We start from the raw sequence: 20432 nt of genomic DNA, 5'->3' as shown, positions 1-20432 counted from the left end.
CTAATGTTTAATGAGCACTTACAATCTACCAGGCTCTTGGCCAAGTACTTCAAATGTACAATTTCATTAAATTCTCACAATAAACTTATAAAGTGTGTATCATTTGTCTATTTACAGAAAAGGGACTGAGGCTCTAAGAGGTTAAGTAACTTGCTCAAGGGTGAATGGGGAAGACTGGATTCTTACCACATCCCAGAAACTAAGCTCAAAATATAGTTTCATGCTACTTGGTTCTCTAGCCCAGAAATTGCACCTGGGGTTGGTGTAAGATACAGTCATGTGCTGCATAATGACATTTTGGTCAACAACAGACTGCATATACTAGTATGACAGTGATCCTATACTATATAATAAAAGGGTAATATGCAAATTGACCCTAATGGTGGAATGAATGCAATGACTGGTTGCTATGACATGCACTGACCACCAGGGGGCATATGTTCAATGCAGGAGCTTCCCCCTGGTGGTCAGTGTGCTCCTACAGGGAGAGCTCTGCTCAGTTACAAGCTGGGCTCACAGCTGTGAGCCTAAGCCGTCAGTTGGGCACCCCCTGAGGGCTCCCGGGCTGCCAGAGGGATGTTTGACTGCCAGCTTAGGCCCAATTCCCTAGGGAGTGAGCCTAACCCAGCAGGTGGACATCTCTCAAGGGGTCCTGGACTGCAAGAAGGCACAGGCCTGGCAGAGGGATCCCCCCAAGTGCATGAATTTTTGTGTACCGGGCCTCTAGTCCTATATAATAAAAGGCTAATATGCAAATTGTCTCCTCTACTGGGATTTTGATCCGGAGTTCAACTGAGAGTTGAACTCCAGATCAAAATGGACAATTGACTGTGGCCCTTCCCCCCAGCTAGTCCCATCCCCAGCTAGCTCCACCCCCAATCAGCCCCCCACCCTGATCAGGGGTGAGGCTGGCTGGCCAACTGCCTGCAGCCCTTCCCCCAAGCCAACCTGGCCTGAGCCCTGATCAAGGTGGGCTGGCCGGACTCCACCTGTGCACAAATTTGTGCACCAGGCCTCTAGTAAGACTATTAAGGAGTTGAAGAATTCAGATCACCTAGTAACATCATAGTGCAATGCATTACTCATGTATTTGTGGTGATGCTAGTGTAATAAGCTTACTGAGCTACCAGTCATATAAAAGTACAGCAATATGATTATGTACAGTACCTAAGACTTGATATGATAATAAATGACAATATTATTGCTTATATATTTATTATACTATATCTGTATTGTTATTTTAGACCATGGTTTTTCTACTTATAAAAAAAGTTTACTGTGAAACAGTATGCCATTTTACACCAGCAGCAACTTTATACATATTGTATTTACCATGGCTCTTGATTGCATCATTTTATCTTGTGCTTGATTTAATCTTGTGTAGTTTTGTACAGTACCATGCTATACAGGCTTGTAGCCTAGGATCAATAAGCTATACCATAATATAGCTTGTGTAGTAGGCTATATCATCTATGTTTGTGTAAGTATACTCTATCATGTTCACACAACTATTTACAAGCCAAAACAAATAAACAAACAAACACAACCACTTCAGTTGTGTCATTAGTGTGAGTATGTGCAATTCTACCTTCTTTTCCCTTATATTTTACTGAAGGCATTTTTTATCCAGTTGTTCTAGACCTGGGTGTATGTCCTGTTGAACCTGCTTGAACTGACAACATGAGTCAAAAAGCAGGTATCTTGCAATAAAGATCATAGTTGCTGGAAGATTCAGATGCAAGTTCTAACAACCCCAGGACAGACTGAGGTGCAAGTAATATCAATAGTGAGATAGTTTAGGAGCTATAAAATCCCACCTAGTTAATGTTATCTAACTTTGGAGTAAAATACACCAATTGAAAATCACTAACACGCCCTGGCCAGTGTTACTCAGTTGGTTGGGCATTGTCCCATGCACCAAAAGGTTGCTAGGTTGATTCCTGGTCAGGGAATATGCCAGGGTTGCAGGCTTGATGCCCAATAGGGGCCATGTAGGGTCTGTTATGGATTGAATATTTGTGTCCCCACAAAATTTATATTATGAAGTCTCCCAATGTAATGGTATTAGAAGAGGGCCTTTGGAAGGGAATTAGGTCATGAGAGTGGAGACCTCGTGATGGAATTAGTGCCTTTATAAGAAAAGACTCAAGAGAGAGATTCTCTTTTTATCTCTGCCATGTGAGGACTCAGTGAGAAAGTGGCCAGTCTGCAAGCCAGGTAAAGAATTCTCACCAGGAACCAAATCAGAGACACCTTGATCTTGGACTCCCTAGCTTCCAGAACTATGAGAAGTAAATGTGTGTTGTTTAAGCCACCCAGGCCAAGGTATTTTGTTATGACAGCCTGAGCTAAGGCAGTGTTCAAGTGGAAGGCTAGGAGAAACTGCTTACTTCACCAATTCATAGGGCCAGCCCTGTCTGGGAAGCACATTTTCCTAGCACTTAATGGACTAGTGTCTCATATCCATAGTTATCAAGACAATGTCTAAAATTCTGTTTCAGGAATGAATGAAGTATTCTTCCTCATACCAGTTGTTGGAGTTTTGCCAATGCCACTCTTTCATTCATTTTGTTGAGGTCTTATTTTTGAAATTGCAAGTAAGATAGCCTCTATTGAGCTTGAGTAAACAGATTCTAGAGTGAATATAGCCAAATATCTGTGGTGCTATAACATAGAAATGTCTGTTGTCATGTTCAAGGAAGTGGAAGAAGAAAGCCCAAGACTAAGTCCTCAGGCATGCAACCTTTGCATGGAAAGTGCCATTGAAGTAAAAAATAAACATAGCAGCTGGATAAGAGATACCTGAGTCTCTATTTTTTAAATTGGGGTATAACTTACATATCATAAAGTAAAGTACAAAGATCTAAGGTATATAGCTAACCACATTTGTCTACAACCACTTAATCACACTTAGACCCAGCACCTGAGAAGGATCCCTCATGCCTCTTCACAGTAGAGGCAGCCAGGATTCTGATGAAGTCCCTTTCTCATGTTAGTGATTTTTAAAAATATTTTTACGGCCGAGACCGGTTTGGCTCAATGGATAGAACGTCGGCTTGGGGACTGAAAGGTCCCGGGTTCGATTCCGGTCAAGGGCATGTACCTTGGTTGCGGGCATATCCCCAGTGGGGGGTGTGCAAGAGGCAGCTGATCGATGACTCTCTCTCATCGATGTTTCTAACTCTCTATCTCTCTCCCTTCCTCTCTGTACAAAATCAATAAAAATATATTAAAAAATATATATATATTTTTACGGATTTTTTGAGGGAAAGAAAGGGGTGAAGGTGGGCATGGTAAAATGGTTAGAAATTTTCAAATCCATGCTAAGAAAAACATCAAGGTAGCACTTTAAAAAAAGACAGCACTTTTGTTCTTTTATACCATCAGAAGTTTCCATACCCCCCACCAAACCTTAAGTGAGTGGAGTATGACTAACAAGCTCTTAAGGACTGAAGTTGGTCTCTATAGAAAAAGGTTTTGTTTTGTTTTTAAAAAATATATTTTTATTTATTTCAGAGAGGGAGAGGTAGAAGCGTCAATGATGAGGGAGAATCATTGATCGGCTGCCTCCTACATGCCCCCTACTGGGGATCAAACCCACATTCCGGGCATGTGCCCTGACTGGGTATCAAACTGTGACCTTCTAGTTCATAGGTCGACATTCAATCATTGAACAACACTAGCTGGGCTTGTTATCTTTATAAAAAAAAAAAAAAAAAGTTACGCAGGGTTTCTTCTTAGCAGTTAAAGCTGAAATGTGTAATGTCCTCAAATGCTTAGACTAGCCTAGGTCTAGACCAGCCTAGATCTTTGCCCCAATATCAAGCTAGTGTCAATTATTTCAGTTGTCTTTGTTTCTCTGTTATCCAACATGATCCCAGGAAAACTTACCTAACTGACTCCATGTGAAGGTTCTTGAGATGCCACAGTATTAAAAACCATAATACCAATTCCTCCTATCTGCAAAGTACTCTATTCTTTGCAAAGCGCTTTAGCTTTGGGGAGATCTTCTGAGCCTCACAACCCTGGAATGGAAATAGAGCTCTAGTGTTTATCTCCTGCAATGAGCTCAACCCACATTGGTGGCCCTAAAACCAGGTTTATTCTAGAAAGAATCTAGAGGCAGAATCACCTTAATTTTCCCCTAAGCTCACTCTATTGTTTAGAATATGAACACAGAAAGCCTGGTGCAGAAATTCTCACTAAGGCAAATGTCTCTACATATATATTTAGAGATATATCAACTCAGGGAGCTGGGACGTTGGTGTATTGAAAGCTGAAGTGAGAGTTTGGCTTGGACAAATTGTGTCCCTTATCTGGAAAAAAAGTCATAATCAACAGCTGCCTTACAAGATTATAATGGCCACATGGGAGAACACAGATAACATATTTTTGTTCTTGGGCTCTGGAGACATCAGATAGTCTTATCATGTTGGTCAGGAGGCAGTTATCATGACTGACCACTGAAGAGAACTGTACTTGCTGTCTGCTTCTCTCCAGGGTGGCTGATGAAGGGCAATTGTTTGAAGCTCACCACTAAGCTTAGTTGAAGAGGAAAACATACAAATAATTGATTCTCCTGCATGTCAGATGTGATCTTTCTCTCTCTTCTCTCCTGTTACAGTAATCCGGTATAACAGCGATCTGGTACAGAAATACCACCCTTGCTTCTGGATTGACGGGCAGTATCTCTGCTGCTCTCAGACAGCCAAAAATGCTATGGGCTGCCAAATTTTGGAAAACAGGAATGGAAGTAAGATACCTGATCAATATCATTTCTCCCTCCTTTGACTCTATCATGCACTCTCTCAAGGGTCTATCAAACCCAGGTTTGTACATTTGGGCCATTGCACAAAGGGACCTGGGAGAGGGTGGGTGCTGAAATCCAACTAGTGCTCTGTTCTCCAAGCTGTGCCACCTGCCACGGGACTGTATCCATCCAGACTTTTTCTAACTTGCCTAAAGGCACTGCAGAGGAAAGAGGGCAAAGTCCCTGACCAAACCAGTCTCCAAGCCATTTCCTAAGATGCATTCTTTATCATCACTGGTATCTTATTTTGCAGGCTTAAAACCTGGGAGTTCTCACCGGAAGACAAAAAAGCCTCTTCCTCCCACGCCTGAGGAAGATCAGGTATACAGGAAAATTGGGTGCTGTTATTGCTCAAATAGAAACTTACAATTACCACAGAAAACACACCAGAGTCTTAGAATTTTTCTGGGACTTGGTACTGTTAATTGATATTCTTTTTAAGACAGAGAATTTGTCCTTCTAATTAGGACTTCCCCTTCAGTGGAAAGATAGAAGGCTATTTGGAAGCTCTTGGCAACCATTTAATCCAATCACCTGTTTAAAACAAAACAGATCCTGATTTTTTAAAATAAAAATATTTTCAAACATAAATTTAAAAGAATTTAATAGTAAGCACACAATACTTTCATCCTATCACTAATATATTACTTCAAACTTGCTTATTTGGTTACTTTTTGAGGTCTAGAAAGCTCTTCCTCAAATACAGGCATAGTTGAGATATTGTGGGTTTGGTTCCAGATCACTGAAATAAATCAAACCATAATCTTTTGCTGGTGGAGGGTCTTCAATTTCTAAAACAAACAAACAAACAAACAAACAAACAAACAAACGAAATAAAAAAAACTGCAACATCTGTGAAGTACAATAAAGCAGGGCAGAAATTATGCTCATTTTACAAACAAGAAAACTGAGGCTCAAAGCCACTTAGTAGATCCATGTACCCCATGTACCAAATAGGTTTCCTGATTGTGTGCTCATGGTTTTTGTCTGGAAGCTTTAAAAATACTTACATCAGGGTCCTATCCCCAAAGATTTTGATGTAATTGGTCTGGAAAACTGTCTAGGTGTCAGGATTGTTCAATAAATGTTCCCTGCATGATTCTGATTTGCACTCCAAGCTGAGAACCTCTGCATAAGTGCTTAAAAATGAGTGCTGAATATGCCATCTTACTATGCCTGATTTGGATTAGAATAGTGTCTCTAGTAAACCAGAGAGTTGGGAGAGAAAAGAGTACTTGATGTCTTGCCAAACCACCCTACTTTTTCTTCCTACCTACACAGATCTTGAAAAAGCCACTGCCCCCTGAGCCAACAGCAGCACCAGTTTCCACAAGTGAACTGAAAAAGGTTGTGGCCCTTTATGACTACATGCCAATGAATGCAAATGACCTACAGCTACGGAAGGGTGATGAATATTTTATCCTGGAAGAAAGCAACTTACCCTGGTGGCGAGCACGAGATAAAAATGGGTGAGTCCAAAACAAAGAAAATAAAAATAAAAATGGGTGAGTTCACACCAACACACTTCACACATGTGCAACATCATTTCCTTACTCAGTATCCCAATCAGAAATTGTTCGTCCCACACCAAGGTGAATAGGCTGCCCCTCCAAGTGCTTCCCAGAGTGCAGCTCTACATGTGGCCACCTCTCTGAGCCTATAGGTTCTGGCCCACATATTGTAGTGCACAAATAACCGATGCCACATGTGCAGAAGCCACACATTTCACTAGCCAAGCCATGCATCTGTTACATGATCCTCTTTGAGGGAGGGACATGGTTTATATACCTCCATTTGAGATTGGTCTCAGGGGTTTGGGCCTATGAATATGTTTCTTCCCTGGGGAACAGGAATGCTGGATTATCTACCACCATGTCTCCTCTACAGGCAGGAAGGCTACATCCCTAGTAATTATGTCACTGAAGCAGAAGACTCCATAGAAATGTATGAGTGAGTATGCTTATGATTCCAGCGCGCAATCTTCCAGGAGGAATAGAATATAGTATATACCTTTTTGTAGTTTCAACAAAGTTTTGATTTCAAGATACTTATTAAAATCACTGCTAACTAGGTCAAATGATGCCACCACCCCAAGTTAGTGCCTATGTCTTACCCTCACCACAAATACTATCTGCTTATGAGAGGTGGGGAGATCCACACCCTCAAAATCCAGAAGAACCACACTCTAAGAAAGAGTTGACAGTCTGATAGGACACATTTGAAAGGGTGAAAATGTCAAACTTCTGCCATTATCCTTTCTCTCTAATCATAGAAATGGATTGTCCTTGAGTGTCCTGTCCCTGATTCCTTCCCTGCAACCCTCTGTCACCTGCCTTTGCCCTCTACTCTCCATTTCCACGAATTTTCAGTACCAGTTGGGTTTTGGGAAAGTTATGTAGTTGTGCTTTGCATATGATAGGCACTCAGTAAATAAGGGTTGAATGGATTGACTGAATCACTAGGATGGACACTCTGATCTCGGAATCAATTACACCATGGTCTAGGAGCCACTCAAGCACTGTCCCTTTACAGGTGGTATTCCAAACACATGACTCGGAGTCAAGCTGAAGAACTGCTAAAGCAAGAGGTAAGTGTGTGACCACAATTAAATGGCATTCTCCTTGCACAAAATGTGAGGATCCTGAGTTGAGGGCTTGCTGCTGCCTGCCAGAGAAGGCAGTGTCAAGACCATAATTTTTATCAGGTCCCAATTACACTTTTCAGTATCAGAAGCAACGAGGCTACAGGTGAATTATGGAACTTGGCATTGAAAGCAGGGGTTGTTCTATTTTCTCCCAGGTTTGGGCAAATGGGATGAAGTTGTGAGCACCACTTCCTCCTTAGAGTAAGCTTATTTTTTTTGTTGTTGTTGTTGTTTCAGGGGAAGGAAGGAGGTTTCATTGTCAGAGACTCCAGCAAAGCTGGAAAATATACTGTGTCTGTATTTGCTAAATCTACAGGGTGAGTGCTACTCTTCCAAGGCCCTGGGGACAGACAGGGTTGTCCACCCAACAGCTCCTTAATGATGTGTCCCTCGTATTTCTTCTGTCCCTTAAACTCAAAACTCATCTCACTTCACTTCTTGGGTCCTTCATGACCCTTGTTCCCAAGTTGCTGACTTAGAATCTACTTCTTCAGGGACCCTCAAGGGGTGATACGCCATTATGTTGTGTGTTCCACACCTCAGAGCCAATATTACCTGGCTGAGAAGCACCTTTTCAGCACTATCCCTGAGCTCATTAACTACCATCAGCATAACTCTGCAGGTGAGTACCAGGAGCACCAAAGAAAGGTGTGCCAAGCCCCAGAAGAAGCAATTCAGAACAAGGTGATGAGGGAATGAATAAGCCTCACAGAGCAGTCAGTGCAATTAGCTGTGAAAGTCAACCCCTATGATGCTCGGTGGAGGTCAACTAAAGAGGTAGTCAAAGACAGACCTTATACCCGTAGGGACTAGCTTCTTATTTGTTGATTTATGCTCAGTGCTAAGGAAAGACATAGAAAAGACTGGTGATTAATCAATCAGCAAGTATTCATTGAGTTACTACTGTGTACTCAGCAATTTCCTTGGTACTAGAGAAAAAATGCAGAAAATTTATTAATAAATGTCCTTTCCCTCAAAGAATATAAAGTTAGGAAGCATCAGAAAATGGCTTGTAAGTACAGTTAGTGCATTTTAATTAGTATCTTCTATTTTTTGTACCTAAAACTTTTTTTTATGAGAGGAGTAACTTCCAGAAAATGTTGGGTCATAAAGATCTTCTGGGATTCAAAATGTACTAGAAAGATGAACATCATAGGTGTGAGGTTTTAAGTGAGGGTGTGTCAGGTATCTCACCCCTACACTGCACCAATAATATGATGCCCTCTGTATGTTTCAGGACTCATATCTAGGCTCAAATATCCAGTGTCTCAACAAAACAAGAATGCACCTTCTACTGCAGGCCTGGGCTACGGTAACTGTTTATTTTTCTAGGGTAGGGTGGACTAGCCAGTTGCAAGGATTACCTTTGGCTGACCCAATTAAACTTTGCCTTGCCCTGACCAATGTGTCTCAATGGTTAGAGTGTTTGCCCACACACCAAAGGGTCGTGAGTTTGATTCCCGGTCAAGGGCATATACCTGGGTTTCAGGTTTGATCCCTGGCCCTGGTAGGGGCGCATACAGGAGGCAACCAGTCAATGTGTCTCTCTCACATAAATGTTTTTCTCTCTCTCTCCCTCTCCCCCTTCCACCCTCCCTTCAACTCTCTCTGAAAAGCAGTAGAAAAAATATCCTCTGGTGAGGATTAACAACAACAATGAAAAAAGACCTTGCCTCATTAGTGTTCTTGCAACACACTGTTCTGTACCAGCTGCCTCAAGGAAGGCTAAGACAGAGCTAAACAAATTATTTAATGATCCCCCCCCCTGGTGGCTCTTACTGGGACTGCAAAATATAAATTCATGAAGTGATTATTTTTTAAAATTGTGGTAAAAAAAAAAAAAAAACACATATTCACAAACATAAAGGGTTTTAAGATGCCTAGTCTATCTTCTTCCCTTATAGCTGACTTGTACCTAAAATTCCAAGATTCCTCCAACGATTAATATCTTGTCCCTGAGATTTACCTGAGCAAAGGTGGATTAATACCTCTGCGAATTTCCCTTTTACTGATTGCCTATTTCTATTTCCAGTAGGAATTCTTAACTATATAATTAAGAATTGTAGGAATTATATGTACATGACTCCCAAAGACTCACACTAAGGCTTTGTTGTTATAGGATCATGGGAAATTGATCCAAAGGACCTGACCTTCTTGAAGGAGCTGGGGACTGGACAATTTGGGGTAGTGAAGTATGGGAAATGGAGAGGCCAGTATGATGTGGCCATCAAGATGATCAAAGAAGGCTCCATGTCTGAGGATGAGTTCATTGAAGAAGCCAAAGTCATGATGTGAGTTACAGCCCAAACCCAATTCTCAATCTAGTTGCTGGAGTCTAGGAATTACCAGGACAATCCATCGTGGTTTAAGGTGACTTTAGTGAGAGATATTTGGACCAGGGACTGAGATCAACCTTTGATTGGTAGGAGTGCTAACTTATAAGGTAATCATTTATCTGCCTTAGATATTGAAATTAGTGTTGATTATGGATGCTTACCATCTAAGTATCATTTTGAATGTTATGGAATAGAAAACTTTCAAGAGGAAGACTGATTCTGATTTAGCCTTAGTGTTCATTTATTCCTTGACTTGTTTCTTGTTCTATTGATGAGCCCCAAGTCCCTGCTACTCTCACATATTGGGTACTGTTGGGATTAAGGGTGGGAAGGAGGAGTCAACTTGCTATTGTGGTCCCTTATCTGACACTCTAATCCCAGGCCAACCCCTTTCTACTCCAGCCCTTTTCTGACTGGTATGCAGAGCCAGAAGGGGAAGACTGGTTCATTGCCTCTCCTGTAGGAATCTTTCCCATGAGAAGCTGGTGCAGTTGTACGGTGTCTGTACCAAGCAGCGCCCCATCTTTATCATCACTGAGTACATGGCCAATGGCTGCCTCCTGAACTACCTGAGGGAGATGCGCCACCAGTTCCAGAATCAGCAGCTGCTGGAGATGTGCAAGGATGTCTGCGAAGCCATGGAATACCTGGAGTCAAAGCAATTCCTTCACAGAGACCTGGTGGGACCTCAGAAGGATTAGCCTGGGATCAAGGGCTCAGGGGGTGGAAGTAGAAGAGAAAGACATATTATACATGGATGAGGAGGGTTGCTGAAGCTATCATTTCAGTTTTATCTAGAAAACACTGAAAGTTAGGTGAGCCTTTGCCCCAGTGGTCATACTGTCAAGGATCTCCAGCCTCAATACCATGGTGGGAAATAGAGCCATGGTGGGAAATAGAGCCATGGTCCTGCCATGGTGGGAAATAGAGCCATGGTGGGAAATAGAGCCATGGTCCTGCCATGGTGGGAGATAGAGCAGTCTCTTACTGCCAGCCCTGTACCATGCCAAGGAAATGGTGGGCTCCTTCAGGGGCAGAAGAGCAACCCTGCTTCCCAAAGGGGCTGCCCCTGACACAGGGCCATCATTTCCTTACATCAGAGTCACAAACTGGGGGCCTGCAGGTGCATGCTATTTAAAAAATATTATATATAGCAAACACTTAAAAATAAGCATTTCATATTTTTTTAAAAAACTAAATTTCCAGCTTCTCTGGAAAGTAGACCATCTTGTAACATCAGGTCCACAATCTCACAGGCCATGCTGGAGCTGAGGAGCAGCTGCCTCCTTTAGACAAGCCGCATGCTCTTCACTTCCCTGCAATCTTCATCCACCCACTTCACTCTATCAGTTTGCCTGCATGGCCTCTGAAGGCACGAGTTTGTGCCCCCATCAATTTCAGCCAGGTCAAGACTCAAAGGGCCCTAGTCCCACTGGCAGAAAAGCAGAAAACAAAGCACTTGCCTTCTGTTCTCCCTTAATTCTCACAGCATTTCAGTGCAGGAAGGGATGTTGTGGAACTGCCAATGTCAATGAAATCGTTCTGCATGTGCTCAGTGTTTCACTTATGAAACAGGTCACTTTACATGTGGTGAAAATGCATAAATGTTTCTCAGTGGCATCAGCTAACTCCTGTTAGGTGGGAAGGTTCTCTAGTTGAAGGAAATGAGGCTACCTTTGCTTTACTCCCCTAGTGGGTAGAAGCTTTATGCCTTTAACCTTTAGCCAGGAATGGATTCTCACTGCTATCTGTTGCACTACAGGCGGCTCGAAACTGTTTGGTAAATGATCAAGGAGTTGTTAAAGTATCTGACTTCGGCCTGTCCAGGTGAGGGGTGCCTCTTTCATCTTTCTCCCTAAAAGTAAAAATAGCAGAGTACAAATACGAGGAGACATCATAGTTTTCAATCTTTTCCCTTTCTTTTTTCTCATTCTAGTCTTTCCCAACATCTTTCTACACTTTTTCTTTCTCTGAATGATTTGTCACTTCTTTCATTCTTTGTTTTATTGTTATATATCCTTTTCTTCTCTTATTTCCTTCCCTTTTAAAAATCTTTATTGACTTCAGAGAGGAAGGGAGAGATAGAAACATCAATGATGAGAAAGAATCATTGATCAGTGCATGCCCCACATGCCCCCCACCCCCCACCCCCAAGATCAAGCCCAAAACCTGAGCATATGCCCTGACAGGGAATCAAACCATTGAGCCATGCTGGCCAGGCTCCCTCCCTCTTTTTTTAATTAAAATTTTCCAATACCTTATCTTGATCTGTTAATCCTGTTGACTCTACTTCATCTCTTTTTCCTTCCTTCCTTCCTTCCTTCCTTCCTTCCTTCCTTCCTTCCTTCCTTCCTTCCTTCCTCCCTCCCTCCCTTCCTCCCTTCCTCCCTTCCTCCCTCTTTCTCTCTCGTTTTCTCTCTCTCTCTCTCTCTCTCTCTCTCTCTCTCTCTCTCTCTCTCTCTCTCTCTTTTGTTAATCCTCACCCAATAATATTTTCCCATTGATATTTTTAGAGAGAATAGGAAGTGAGGGGGAGAGACAGAAACATCGATGTGAGAAAGACATACTGATTGGTTGCCTCCAGCATGTGCCCTGACTGGCGGCTGAGCATCGAGCCTGCAACCAACATGCCCTTGACTGCAATTGAACCCGGGACCCTTCTGTCCATGGGCTCTCTAGCCACTGAAGAAAACTGGCCAGGGCTCTCCTTTCCTAATCAGTCTAAGTCCCACTGGCAACTGCAGAATAGATGGAAGGGAAGGAGAAGAAAATAGAAAGGAAAGAGATAGAGAAGAGAACAGGAGTACCTATTAGATCTTATTTCATTTCATCCTTGCTGTAACTATATGTATTGTCAATCAGGAAAGTTAAATTGGATATGGGAACAGAAATATGTTAAAAATAACATTTTTAGAAGACACTGGGTGGCCTGTGGGCATGTATGTGTGCAACTCTTGTTATTATGCTAAGAAAACATAAATACCAAGCTCTCCAAACCCTAACACTAACAAGTCCTGAATTCTTTGCAGGTATGTTCTGGATGATGAATACACAAGCTCAGTAGGCTCCAAATTCCCAGTCCGGTGGTCTCCACCAGAAGTACTTATGTACAGCAAGTTCAGCAGCAAATCTGACATTTGGGCTTTTGGTGAGTGATTAAGATTATAAATGCAATGGGTAAACTGAGACTTTGCAAACTGCACAGAGATTATCTGTTCTTACTTTTGTCACCTAATCCTAGAGAGCTTACTATGTCTGGCATCACAACATTTCTGGGGATAAAACCAGTGAACTAGACACTGCCTACTTAGAACTTACCAAATATTGAGGGGAACAAACAATTCATTCAGTATTTGACAGCTTCTGAATACTGATTATGTACTAGGGACTGTGCCAGACCCTATAACCACAAAGACAAAAAGATGCTGTCTCTCTCCCGAAGGACTTAATAGTCCACTGCAACTCCAATTAGCCTCCAATGTAGTCAGTACTATAGTGGAAGTTTGGACAAAACACAATAAGCACAGAGGGGCAGATCAACTGAATCTAATCTTTGAGGTTAATCTTGGGAGAGCAGGATCCCAGCTACCTGAAAAGATTGAAAAATTACTTACTACACTTTTTCCCCCTCATCTTCTAGGGGTTTTGATGTGGGAAATTTACTCTCTGGGGAAGATGCCATATGAGAGATTTACTAACAGTGAAACTGCTGAACATATTGCCCAAGGCCTACGTCTCTACAGGCCTCATCTAGCTTCAGAAAGAGTGTATACCATCATGTACAGTTGTTGGCATGAGGTAAGTGTTTTATTGGGACTTCTTAAATTATTTCCCTGAACCTACCTACTTTCTCATTTAGCCCGCCAGGCACTCAGTCCCTATTCTCCCTGGCTGCATGGAGTACATACATTCTAGGATCCCAGCCAGCACACTCATCCTTTGATAGCCAGAGGCTTTCCCAGGCCACTCCAACCCTTACTAGAGTATTATTTGCAGACTCCAATACCAACGCAGCTTTAGGGAGAGGGGGTGAGGCCATGTCACTAGTAGACACAGGAAGCCAAAGGCACTCAGATAACTGTATGGGCATTTTAAAGTCATTAAAATCTGTGCTTATTCCCTTGGGAGTCATTGGTCCTTTCTTCTACTTTACTGCCAACCTTTTCTGGCTGTGGTCCTAAGAGATATTTTAAAAATAAAGACCCCATGACCTCAAAGGGAACTAAAACAGGTAGTGCTCTTCTAAAAAAAAAATATGGTACATTATGGGGCATGAGGTATTTTGTCCTATTATTACTAAAATGCTTTGCTGCTCGAACCTTTGGTTCTTCTAGAGGTGCCTTCTCTATTTTTCAGTAGATCCTTGGCAACCTTAATTTGGCAACCTAAACCTCTTAGTTCTGCCCTACTAGAAACAGAGAAAGATAGACAGTGTCCAACAAGCACATATGTGGAGCTAGAGCCCTCTCGGTGGGGTAAAAATTGGGGGTCGGGTCAGAGCATGGCAACTTTTCCTTCAACAGGTGACTTGGGTCACAAAGAAAGTACGGAGAACCTCTTGAAGCCATTTCCCTTCTGTCTCCTGGGCCAGGCAGGATTAAGGGTGACTGGCTATGCTCCCTCCCAACTAGGATGCTCTCACTCTGTTAGTGAAATGTTTCAGAGAAGCACTTTCCCTATAGCCTGTTTAAAGTCCGTAGTCTCCAAACTGGATGCACATCAGAATCCCTGGGGAACTCTTAAAAGTGCAGATGACTGGGCCTTATCTTCAGAAATTCTGATGAGGTATATCTGGAGTGGAACCCAGAAATATCTTTTTAAACTTCCCAGGAAATTCTGATATTCAGCTATGTTGGGGAACCACTGATTCAGAGGAACAAGAAATTGATGGCATTTTGGTTTTGATGAATTGAGACCTTTGTGGTATGACTATGCCCGGAATCACTAAATACCTTAGGGGCTTGTGGACCATGACAATGGTCTAGATCACATGTGTCAAACACAAGGCCCACGGGCCAAATCCAGCCCGCCAGGCCTTGCAATGTGGCCCGCACCGCGCTGTCATCACTGCACTCTGCTGTCAGTTTATGACATTGTCAGTTTATGACTGTTCAGTAAACCATTCGGCCCGTGATTTAGGCTGGATTTTAGATTTTTGCCCCTTCTCTGATTGAGTTTGACACCCCTAGTCTAGATAGAGACAAGACAGTAGGTCCCAGGTGCTCAGGATCCCTGCCCAGTGATGCAGTCCAGGGTTTTGAAATGTTGAAATTCTTTGTTACTTTTGACTTATGAGATGATAAAAGTAGTGTTTGAAACCAAACTAAAAATTACCGAAGCTTATAGGATTTTAGTTCTGTCAACCACTTAAATTTGTTTGGTAACAATTTTTTCAGTTGAGTATACAAAATAAGAATGCACTGGTGTATAATTATGTAATGAATTTGCCCTGTTTTAATCGATATGTTAGTTTGATTTGCAAATTGACCTCATCACATTAATAACCAAGTTACTAAAGATGGAAAATGCACAAGTATTTTATAGAGTGCTATTATTTTTTTCCTTTGTGTGTGTGTCTCAACAGGGTATATTTCTAGGCAGATAGTATATACTTAATAAACATTTGCTGCACACTCATTGCATTTCCCTTGAATTCTGGACTTTAACCCACTATAATACTTTACTTTTTATTTGGTTTTAGAAAGCAGATGAACGTCCCACTTTCAAAGTTCTTCTGAGCAACATTCTAGATGTCATGGATGAAGAATCCTGAGCTCACCAATAAGCGTCCTAGTTCTACTCTCCTCCACAAACTCCAATTTCACTTTCTTGAGGCAAACCAAAGCTACAGGCCCTGGAGCCTTTGTGCTCTGTCTGAATACACAAAGGCCCCTTCTCTACATCTAGGGCTGCCTCTCTTCTTTGATTCCCTGGGATAGTACCTTCTGAGCAAAGGCCAAGGAATTATGGTGCCTGGTACTGTCTCCCAGGGAAGAAATTTCCCAAGAGTATTAAGACAGACTGAATTTGGGATGGAAAGTTTTGGGGAGGGAAGGGTGTAAATAGCCTCATGAGGGTTCCAACAGCTCTTTTGGGTATGCATTAGAGCTTGCTGGGAGGGAGGCCGAATTTGGCAAGAATAAAATGGTGTCATAAAAATGGGAGGGGAGGGTGTTTTCATATAATAAAATTACTGGAAAGCAATAAAGGTTTCATTTTTTTCAAATGCACTTTATTTATACATGCCCTTGACCAGAATCGAACCTGGGTCCCTTGACTCCACACTCTATCCACTGCGCCAAACTGGTTAGTCACACAGCCTTCTTGAAACACCCTATCTCAGTGTCGCAGAAAACTATTGTGCAGCATTGGTTTGTCATAGTCCTACCTTGAGAATTCGACAGGATCCAAGGCATTTAACCCCTCTGGGTGTTGGAAAATTCTGCCTCTGAATCAAACTAACTAAAGCTAAAAATTACAGCGCCTTGAACACAATAGGCATGTAATGTTATCGGGATAAAGCTTACAATTAGAGACGAATTCTCCTGGAACCTTTTTTCCCTAAGTCTGGAGGAGGAAACCATCAAAGAATTAGAGCCGGGGACCCAGGATGTCTATTAGTAAGAGTTGGGCTTTGTTGGGTGAGGAGTCTGGGGCTGGGACCTGCCGGGCACTAACAAGGCAGCTGGGAAAGCCGGGGCCAATTTGGAAGCAGGCGGGGTTGTAAGGCTTGAAACGGGCCTGGTGGTCGGCAGTAACTTCCTGTTTACTTTTTTTTTTTTTTTTTCTCTTGGAATAATGTCCGCTCAGCGCTTTGGCGCTGGGATACAAGACACGGGACCTCAGTCGGCAGGCGGGGCCGAAGGAGGGCGCAAAGGCGACCGGGAGAGGGAGGGGAGAGGGGCGTGGCGCGCGCGGGTCACTGGGAGGAGCGGCCGGAGAGGGCGGAGGACGCAGACCCGGGAGGAGTTCGCGCTTAGGGCGGGCCTAGCGGTCCGGAGAGCAGCGCGCTGGCGGCGCGTGAAAGGGGGTGGGAGGAGCCAACTAGAGCGGGGCGCAGGGGTTGCTGGGAGGAACGCCCTGTAGGGGGCGGGCCCGCCAGGAGAGCTCGCGCAGGCGCAGTGCGCTCACCGGGGGAAGGCTGTACACTAGGCAGCGGGTTGTGGTTCCGGTTCCGTCGCGGAGACACGTGAAGGTCGGCGAGGTGGTGCGGAGTTCGTGTCGGCGCGCGTGGCCGGTCTGGGATGGATTCCTCTTCAAATTCCTCCGCGGCGGGTTTGGGCTCCGTGGACCCGCAGTTGCAGCATTTCATCGAGGTGGAGACTCAGAAGCAGCGCTTCCAGCAGCTGGTGCACCAGATGACGGAACTTTGTTGGGTGAGGAGTCTGGGGCTGGGACCTGGCCGCCGTACCTACTTTCCCCTTGTCCTTGCCCCGTGGGACTCGCCACGATGTCCGGAATTCGGGGAGGGGGAGCATTGGTTTCTTTAGATTACACGGGCCGAGCCGGGTGGGAGACAGTGACTCCACTTATTAGGGGATTGGCACTCCGGACCTAGGTTTCGTTGGTGCAAAGAACCGGGGATCATAGAAGACTTATGCCGCCGTCCCAACCAGCACTTTAGGCCAGCAAGGCTGACTGGGGTCTTGTTTTTGGAACCTCGTGTCCTGTTCCTGGACTCTTCAGGGTGTACCTTGATTACCCAGTTTCTCTAACCGTCCTCTTTGAGAAATGAATGACTCTAGCCCACTAACTATAAAAGTGGTGTAATCTCTCCACACTTACTTTCCCCTTTTCTTGCATTGTTGTGTAATATCAAGCCGTTTTGGGTCTGAAGGTTGAGGAATTGAATATGCCCTGTGTGGGTGAAAGCATTTGTGCCTAGGGATCAGTGTTCTTTGGCTGCCAACAGCAGCATAACTTACCAGCCCTGACATACAAAATCCATAGACTTCAGAGTCCAAGGGTATTTTTTTTTAAAGCAGAGGTTTTGAGGCTTGTGTACAGAGCATAGAATAATGACCAAAATCCATTTGAACTGCTTAACTTAAACTATATACAGTCAACGGTTTTCGAAGTCCTTTTCCCATAAACTTGTGATATCGCTGGACTTTGGCCCTTAACAAATGCTTGCTTAACTCCTGTCTGCCTTGGAGCAGTACTTTGATTCTTAAAAAAAAAAAAAGTGATTCATTATATTTGGTCCAGTGTTGGGTAAGTACTCCTCTAGAATCTGTAAGCGTTAGGAAAATTAATGCAAGTTCCCATTCATATTGGATTCAAGAACCTCTGGCTTAAGTAGACAAGGTTACAGAATTTCAGGTCATAGATCTTTTTTTTTCCCCTTTGGTAGATTTTTTTTATGGTGTCTTGCTGCAATGATTTATCCTTTTGCCATTTTATTCTACAGTAAATTTAAAGGCATTTAATTCAGTTGGCATTGTGGAGCTGTAACCAAATTCAGTGAAGGATTAACTTATATTTTGCCATTTTTCTTGTTTTGTAATATCTCAGCTCTACATTTTTATGGTACTATGACATTAGGCAAAGTATCTCTGTGCCACAGTTCCCCTCTTTGTAAAATGAGGATTAATAATAGTACATATTCTGCAGGGTTATAAGAATTTGATGTAAGGCTGTAGAAAATTTCTCACCACAAAGTAAGCTGCTGCCAAATGTGAACTATTATTAACACATCAGATACTGTTTTAGGTGACAAGTTTCCTTTAAACAACAAAAAGTTAACCCCCTTTCCTTTTTTTTACAAGTTCCCTTTGTGATTCTTATCTTGTCCTCCCGACCAGGAGAAGTGCATGGACAAGCCTGGGCCAAAGTTGGACAGTCGGGCTGAGGCCTGTTTTGTGAACTGCGTTGAACGCTTCATTGATACAAGCCAGTTCATCTTGAATCGACTGGAACAGACCCAGAAATCCAAGCCAGTCTTCTCAGAAAGCCTTTCTGACTGATTTCCACATTACCTTTTTGGAAAAGGAAGGTAGTTCAAGAATGGTTGAAGAAAAGGCTACGGGGGGATTGGCTCCCACCTTGTGGCACTCTGCAAGTATCTGGTCATCTGAGAATGAACAAAGACCAATATTTTTTTGTGTTTGGGGCTTGAGGGTCGTTTGTGTATTTGGTTATGCTTTTTTAATGTTAATCTTGTGAAAACAGTTGGCAGATGAATGGAAGACCTTAGATGCATATTACTGTGTGTGGGACTGTTTTTCTGAATGTCCCATTAACTACTTCCTATAATTTGGATAGTGGAACTGCTTTTTGTAATTTGATAGTGGGACCACATGGGTAAAATCTGTTTTTTGTGGATTCATTTCCGATGCCTATGGACATTGATACACATCTTGGTGTCTGAGAAAAGGTGGCAATGGGGGAAGAGTTATTTGGTACTTAACTAGTGTTTTGACCATCAGTGCTAGGAAAAAAAATCTATACAATGTTCACATAATACAGTTCAGCTTTCTAAATTATCTCCCTTCCTTATACTGTGATTTACTTAAGTATCTATATAAAGTATGGTCTCGAGGTAGTACAGGCAGCCTGAGAATCTAGAGGCCTTTACTTATAAAGGAATCTAGCCAGTGAACATAATTCTCGTTACTAAAGTGCCATGAGGAAGAATTTAACTTATCCTGTATATCAGGGTCAAAGAAATTCAAAGATGGGCCTAAATAAGTTGTAAAGATTTAGGCCTGTCAAAAACTAACAGCAGTTTCATGTAGAGGTGCATGTCTAATGTCAATCAATCAGTATAGGTTCTATTTACTGCAGTTTTTTGATCATTTAAATAAAAGCTTCTACAAGATTCAACTGTGTGATTGAGAAGGCTATTCTGGGTCTCACCTGCACCCTGGAGAGATTCGGTATGCACTGGTTCCAAAGCTGAAATGTCAGTCTGGGTACCTGCTCTGTGTAAGTTACAGCACATTATTCCAGGGATCCCTGACCTTTTTGTAGAGGGCCCCACGGGAATGCACATGGATGACCTTTAATTATCATCAGCTGAAAAGGCGTAGACAGAGCCATGCCCTGGGAACATGCTTCCCCAAAATGTCGGAGACTGTTATCAGTACTGATTTCTTATCTTTATAAAGTGCGCTGTGTTGGCTGTGTTGGCTGTGGTGGGCGTTGACTGTATCTCCATCAGAGTGATAGCCCCCCACCTGGGTCCCAGCTCGAATCTATTTCTGTGTCTTGGTTTCTTTTTTTCCTTTAATTTCTTAATCCCCAGCTCCTCCACTCAGGAACCTGTCATTTTCCGCGCGGGTCTTAGAAAACAGAGAAACAGCCCCCCACATTTTGGGGGGGGGGGTGGGAAGAGAGAGAACCTTGAGGTGAAATGGGGAGGGAAAGAATTCAGTGCTGACAGTCAATTCCCTGAGTGGAGTAGAAGAGGTTATATTGATTGGATCCCCCTCCTCTTACTTCAAATCCTAGTAGATTAGAGTCTAGTTGGAACTACTTGTCTGGTGCCTCTAGTGCAAATCCATGCAGGTTGGGGAAATAATATATTTCTAGAAGATTCAAGTTCTTTTAGCTTTCCTGCTTATAGGTATGACAAGGAATTTGAAAAATTTCTGATTAAAACAATTCAACAGCCTTAACTGGTTTGGCTCAGTGGATAGAG

General features: G+C 42.9%; 2 protein-coding genes across 2 annotated transcripts in view; both read left to right on the top strand.

Moving 5' to 3' along the window:
- Nucleotides 1-15987, top strand: part of BTK (Bruton tyrosine kinase) — a 31290-nt gene extending 15303 nt beyond the window's left edge. Inside the window, exons 6-19 of the mRNA XM_084870816.1 lie at nucleotides 4625-4753; nucleotides 5064-5131; nucleotides 6092-6279; nucleotides 6698-6760; nucleotides 7343-7397; nucleotides 7692-7771; nucleotides 7949-8076; nucleotides 8692-8766; nucleotides 9574-9745; nucleotides 10254-10470; nucleotides 11553-11617; nucleotides 12820-12938; nucleotides 13431-13588; nucleotides 15492-15987. Coding sequence (XP_084726942.1) covers nucleotides 4625-4753; nucleotides 5064-5131; nucleotides 6092-6279; nucleotides 6698-6760; nucleotides 7343-7397; nucleotides 7692-7771; nucleotides 7949-8076; nucleotides 8692-8766; nucleotides 9574-9745; nucleotides 10254-10470; nucleotides 11553-11617; nucleotides 12820-12938; nucleotides 13431-13588; nucleotides 15492-15563 — 1589 coding nt within the window. The 3' untranslated portion in view covers nucleotides 15564-15987. The remainder of the gene's footprint in view (nucleotides 1-4624; nucleotides 4754-5063; nucleotides 5132-6091; nucleotides 6280-6697; nucleotides 6761-7342; nucleotides 7398-7691; nucleotides 7772-7948; nucleotides 8077-8691; nucleotides 8767-9573; nucleotides 9746-10253; nucleotides 10471-11552; nucleotides 11618-12819; nucleotides 12939-13430; nucleotides 13589-15491) is intronic.
- Nucleotides 15988-16916: 929 nt separating this feature from the next.
- On the top strand, nucleotides 16917-19610 carry TIMM8A (translocase of inner mitochondrial membrane 8A). Its single transcript, XM_084869799.1, has 2 exons — nucleotides 16917-17166; nucleotides 18595-19610. The coding sequence occupies exons 1-2, from the start codon at nucleotides 17035-17037 to the stop codon at nucleotides 18754-18756; spliced, it is 294 nt and encodes a 97-aa protein (XP_084725925.1). The 5' UTR covers nucleotides 16917-17034; the 3' UTR covers nucleotides 18757-19610.
- The last annotated feature ends 822 nt before the right edge of the window (nucleotides 19611-20432 follow it).

This window comes from Pipistrellus hanaki (genome assembly GCF_964339955.1).
Source record: "Pipistrellus hanaki genome assembly, chromosome: X".
NCBI lineage: Eukaryota > Metazoa > Chordata > Mammalia > Chiroptera > Vespertilionidae > Pipistrellus > Pipistrellus hanaki.
Note: the sequence above shows the minus strand (reverse complement) of the source record. Positions and strands in the feature narration are given on the sequence as shown.

Coding starts and splice junctions, on each gene's coding strand:
- TIMM8A (XM_084869799.1), top strand. CDS start 17,035: ATGGATTCCTCTTCAAATTCCTCCGCGGCGGGTTTGGGCTCCGTGGAC. Junction 17,167..18,594: donor AGATGACGGAACTTTGTTGG/GTGAGGAGTCTG, acceptor CCTCCCGACCAG/GAGAAGTGCATGGACAAGCC.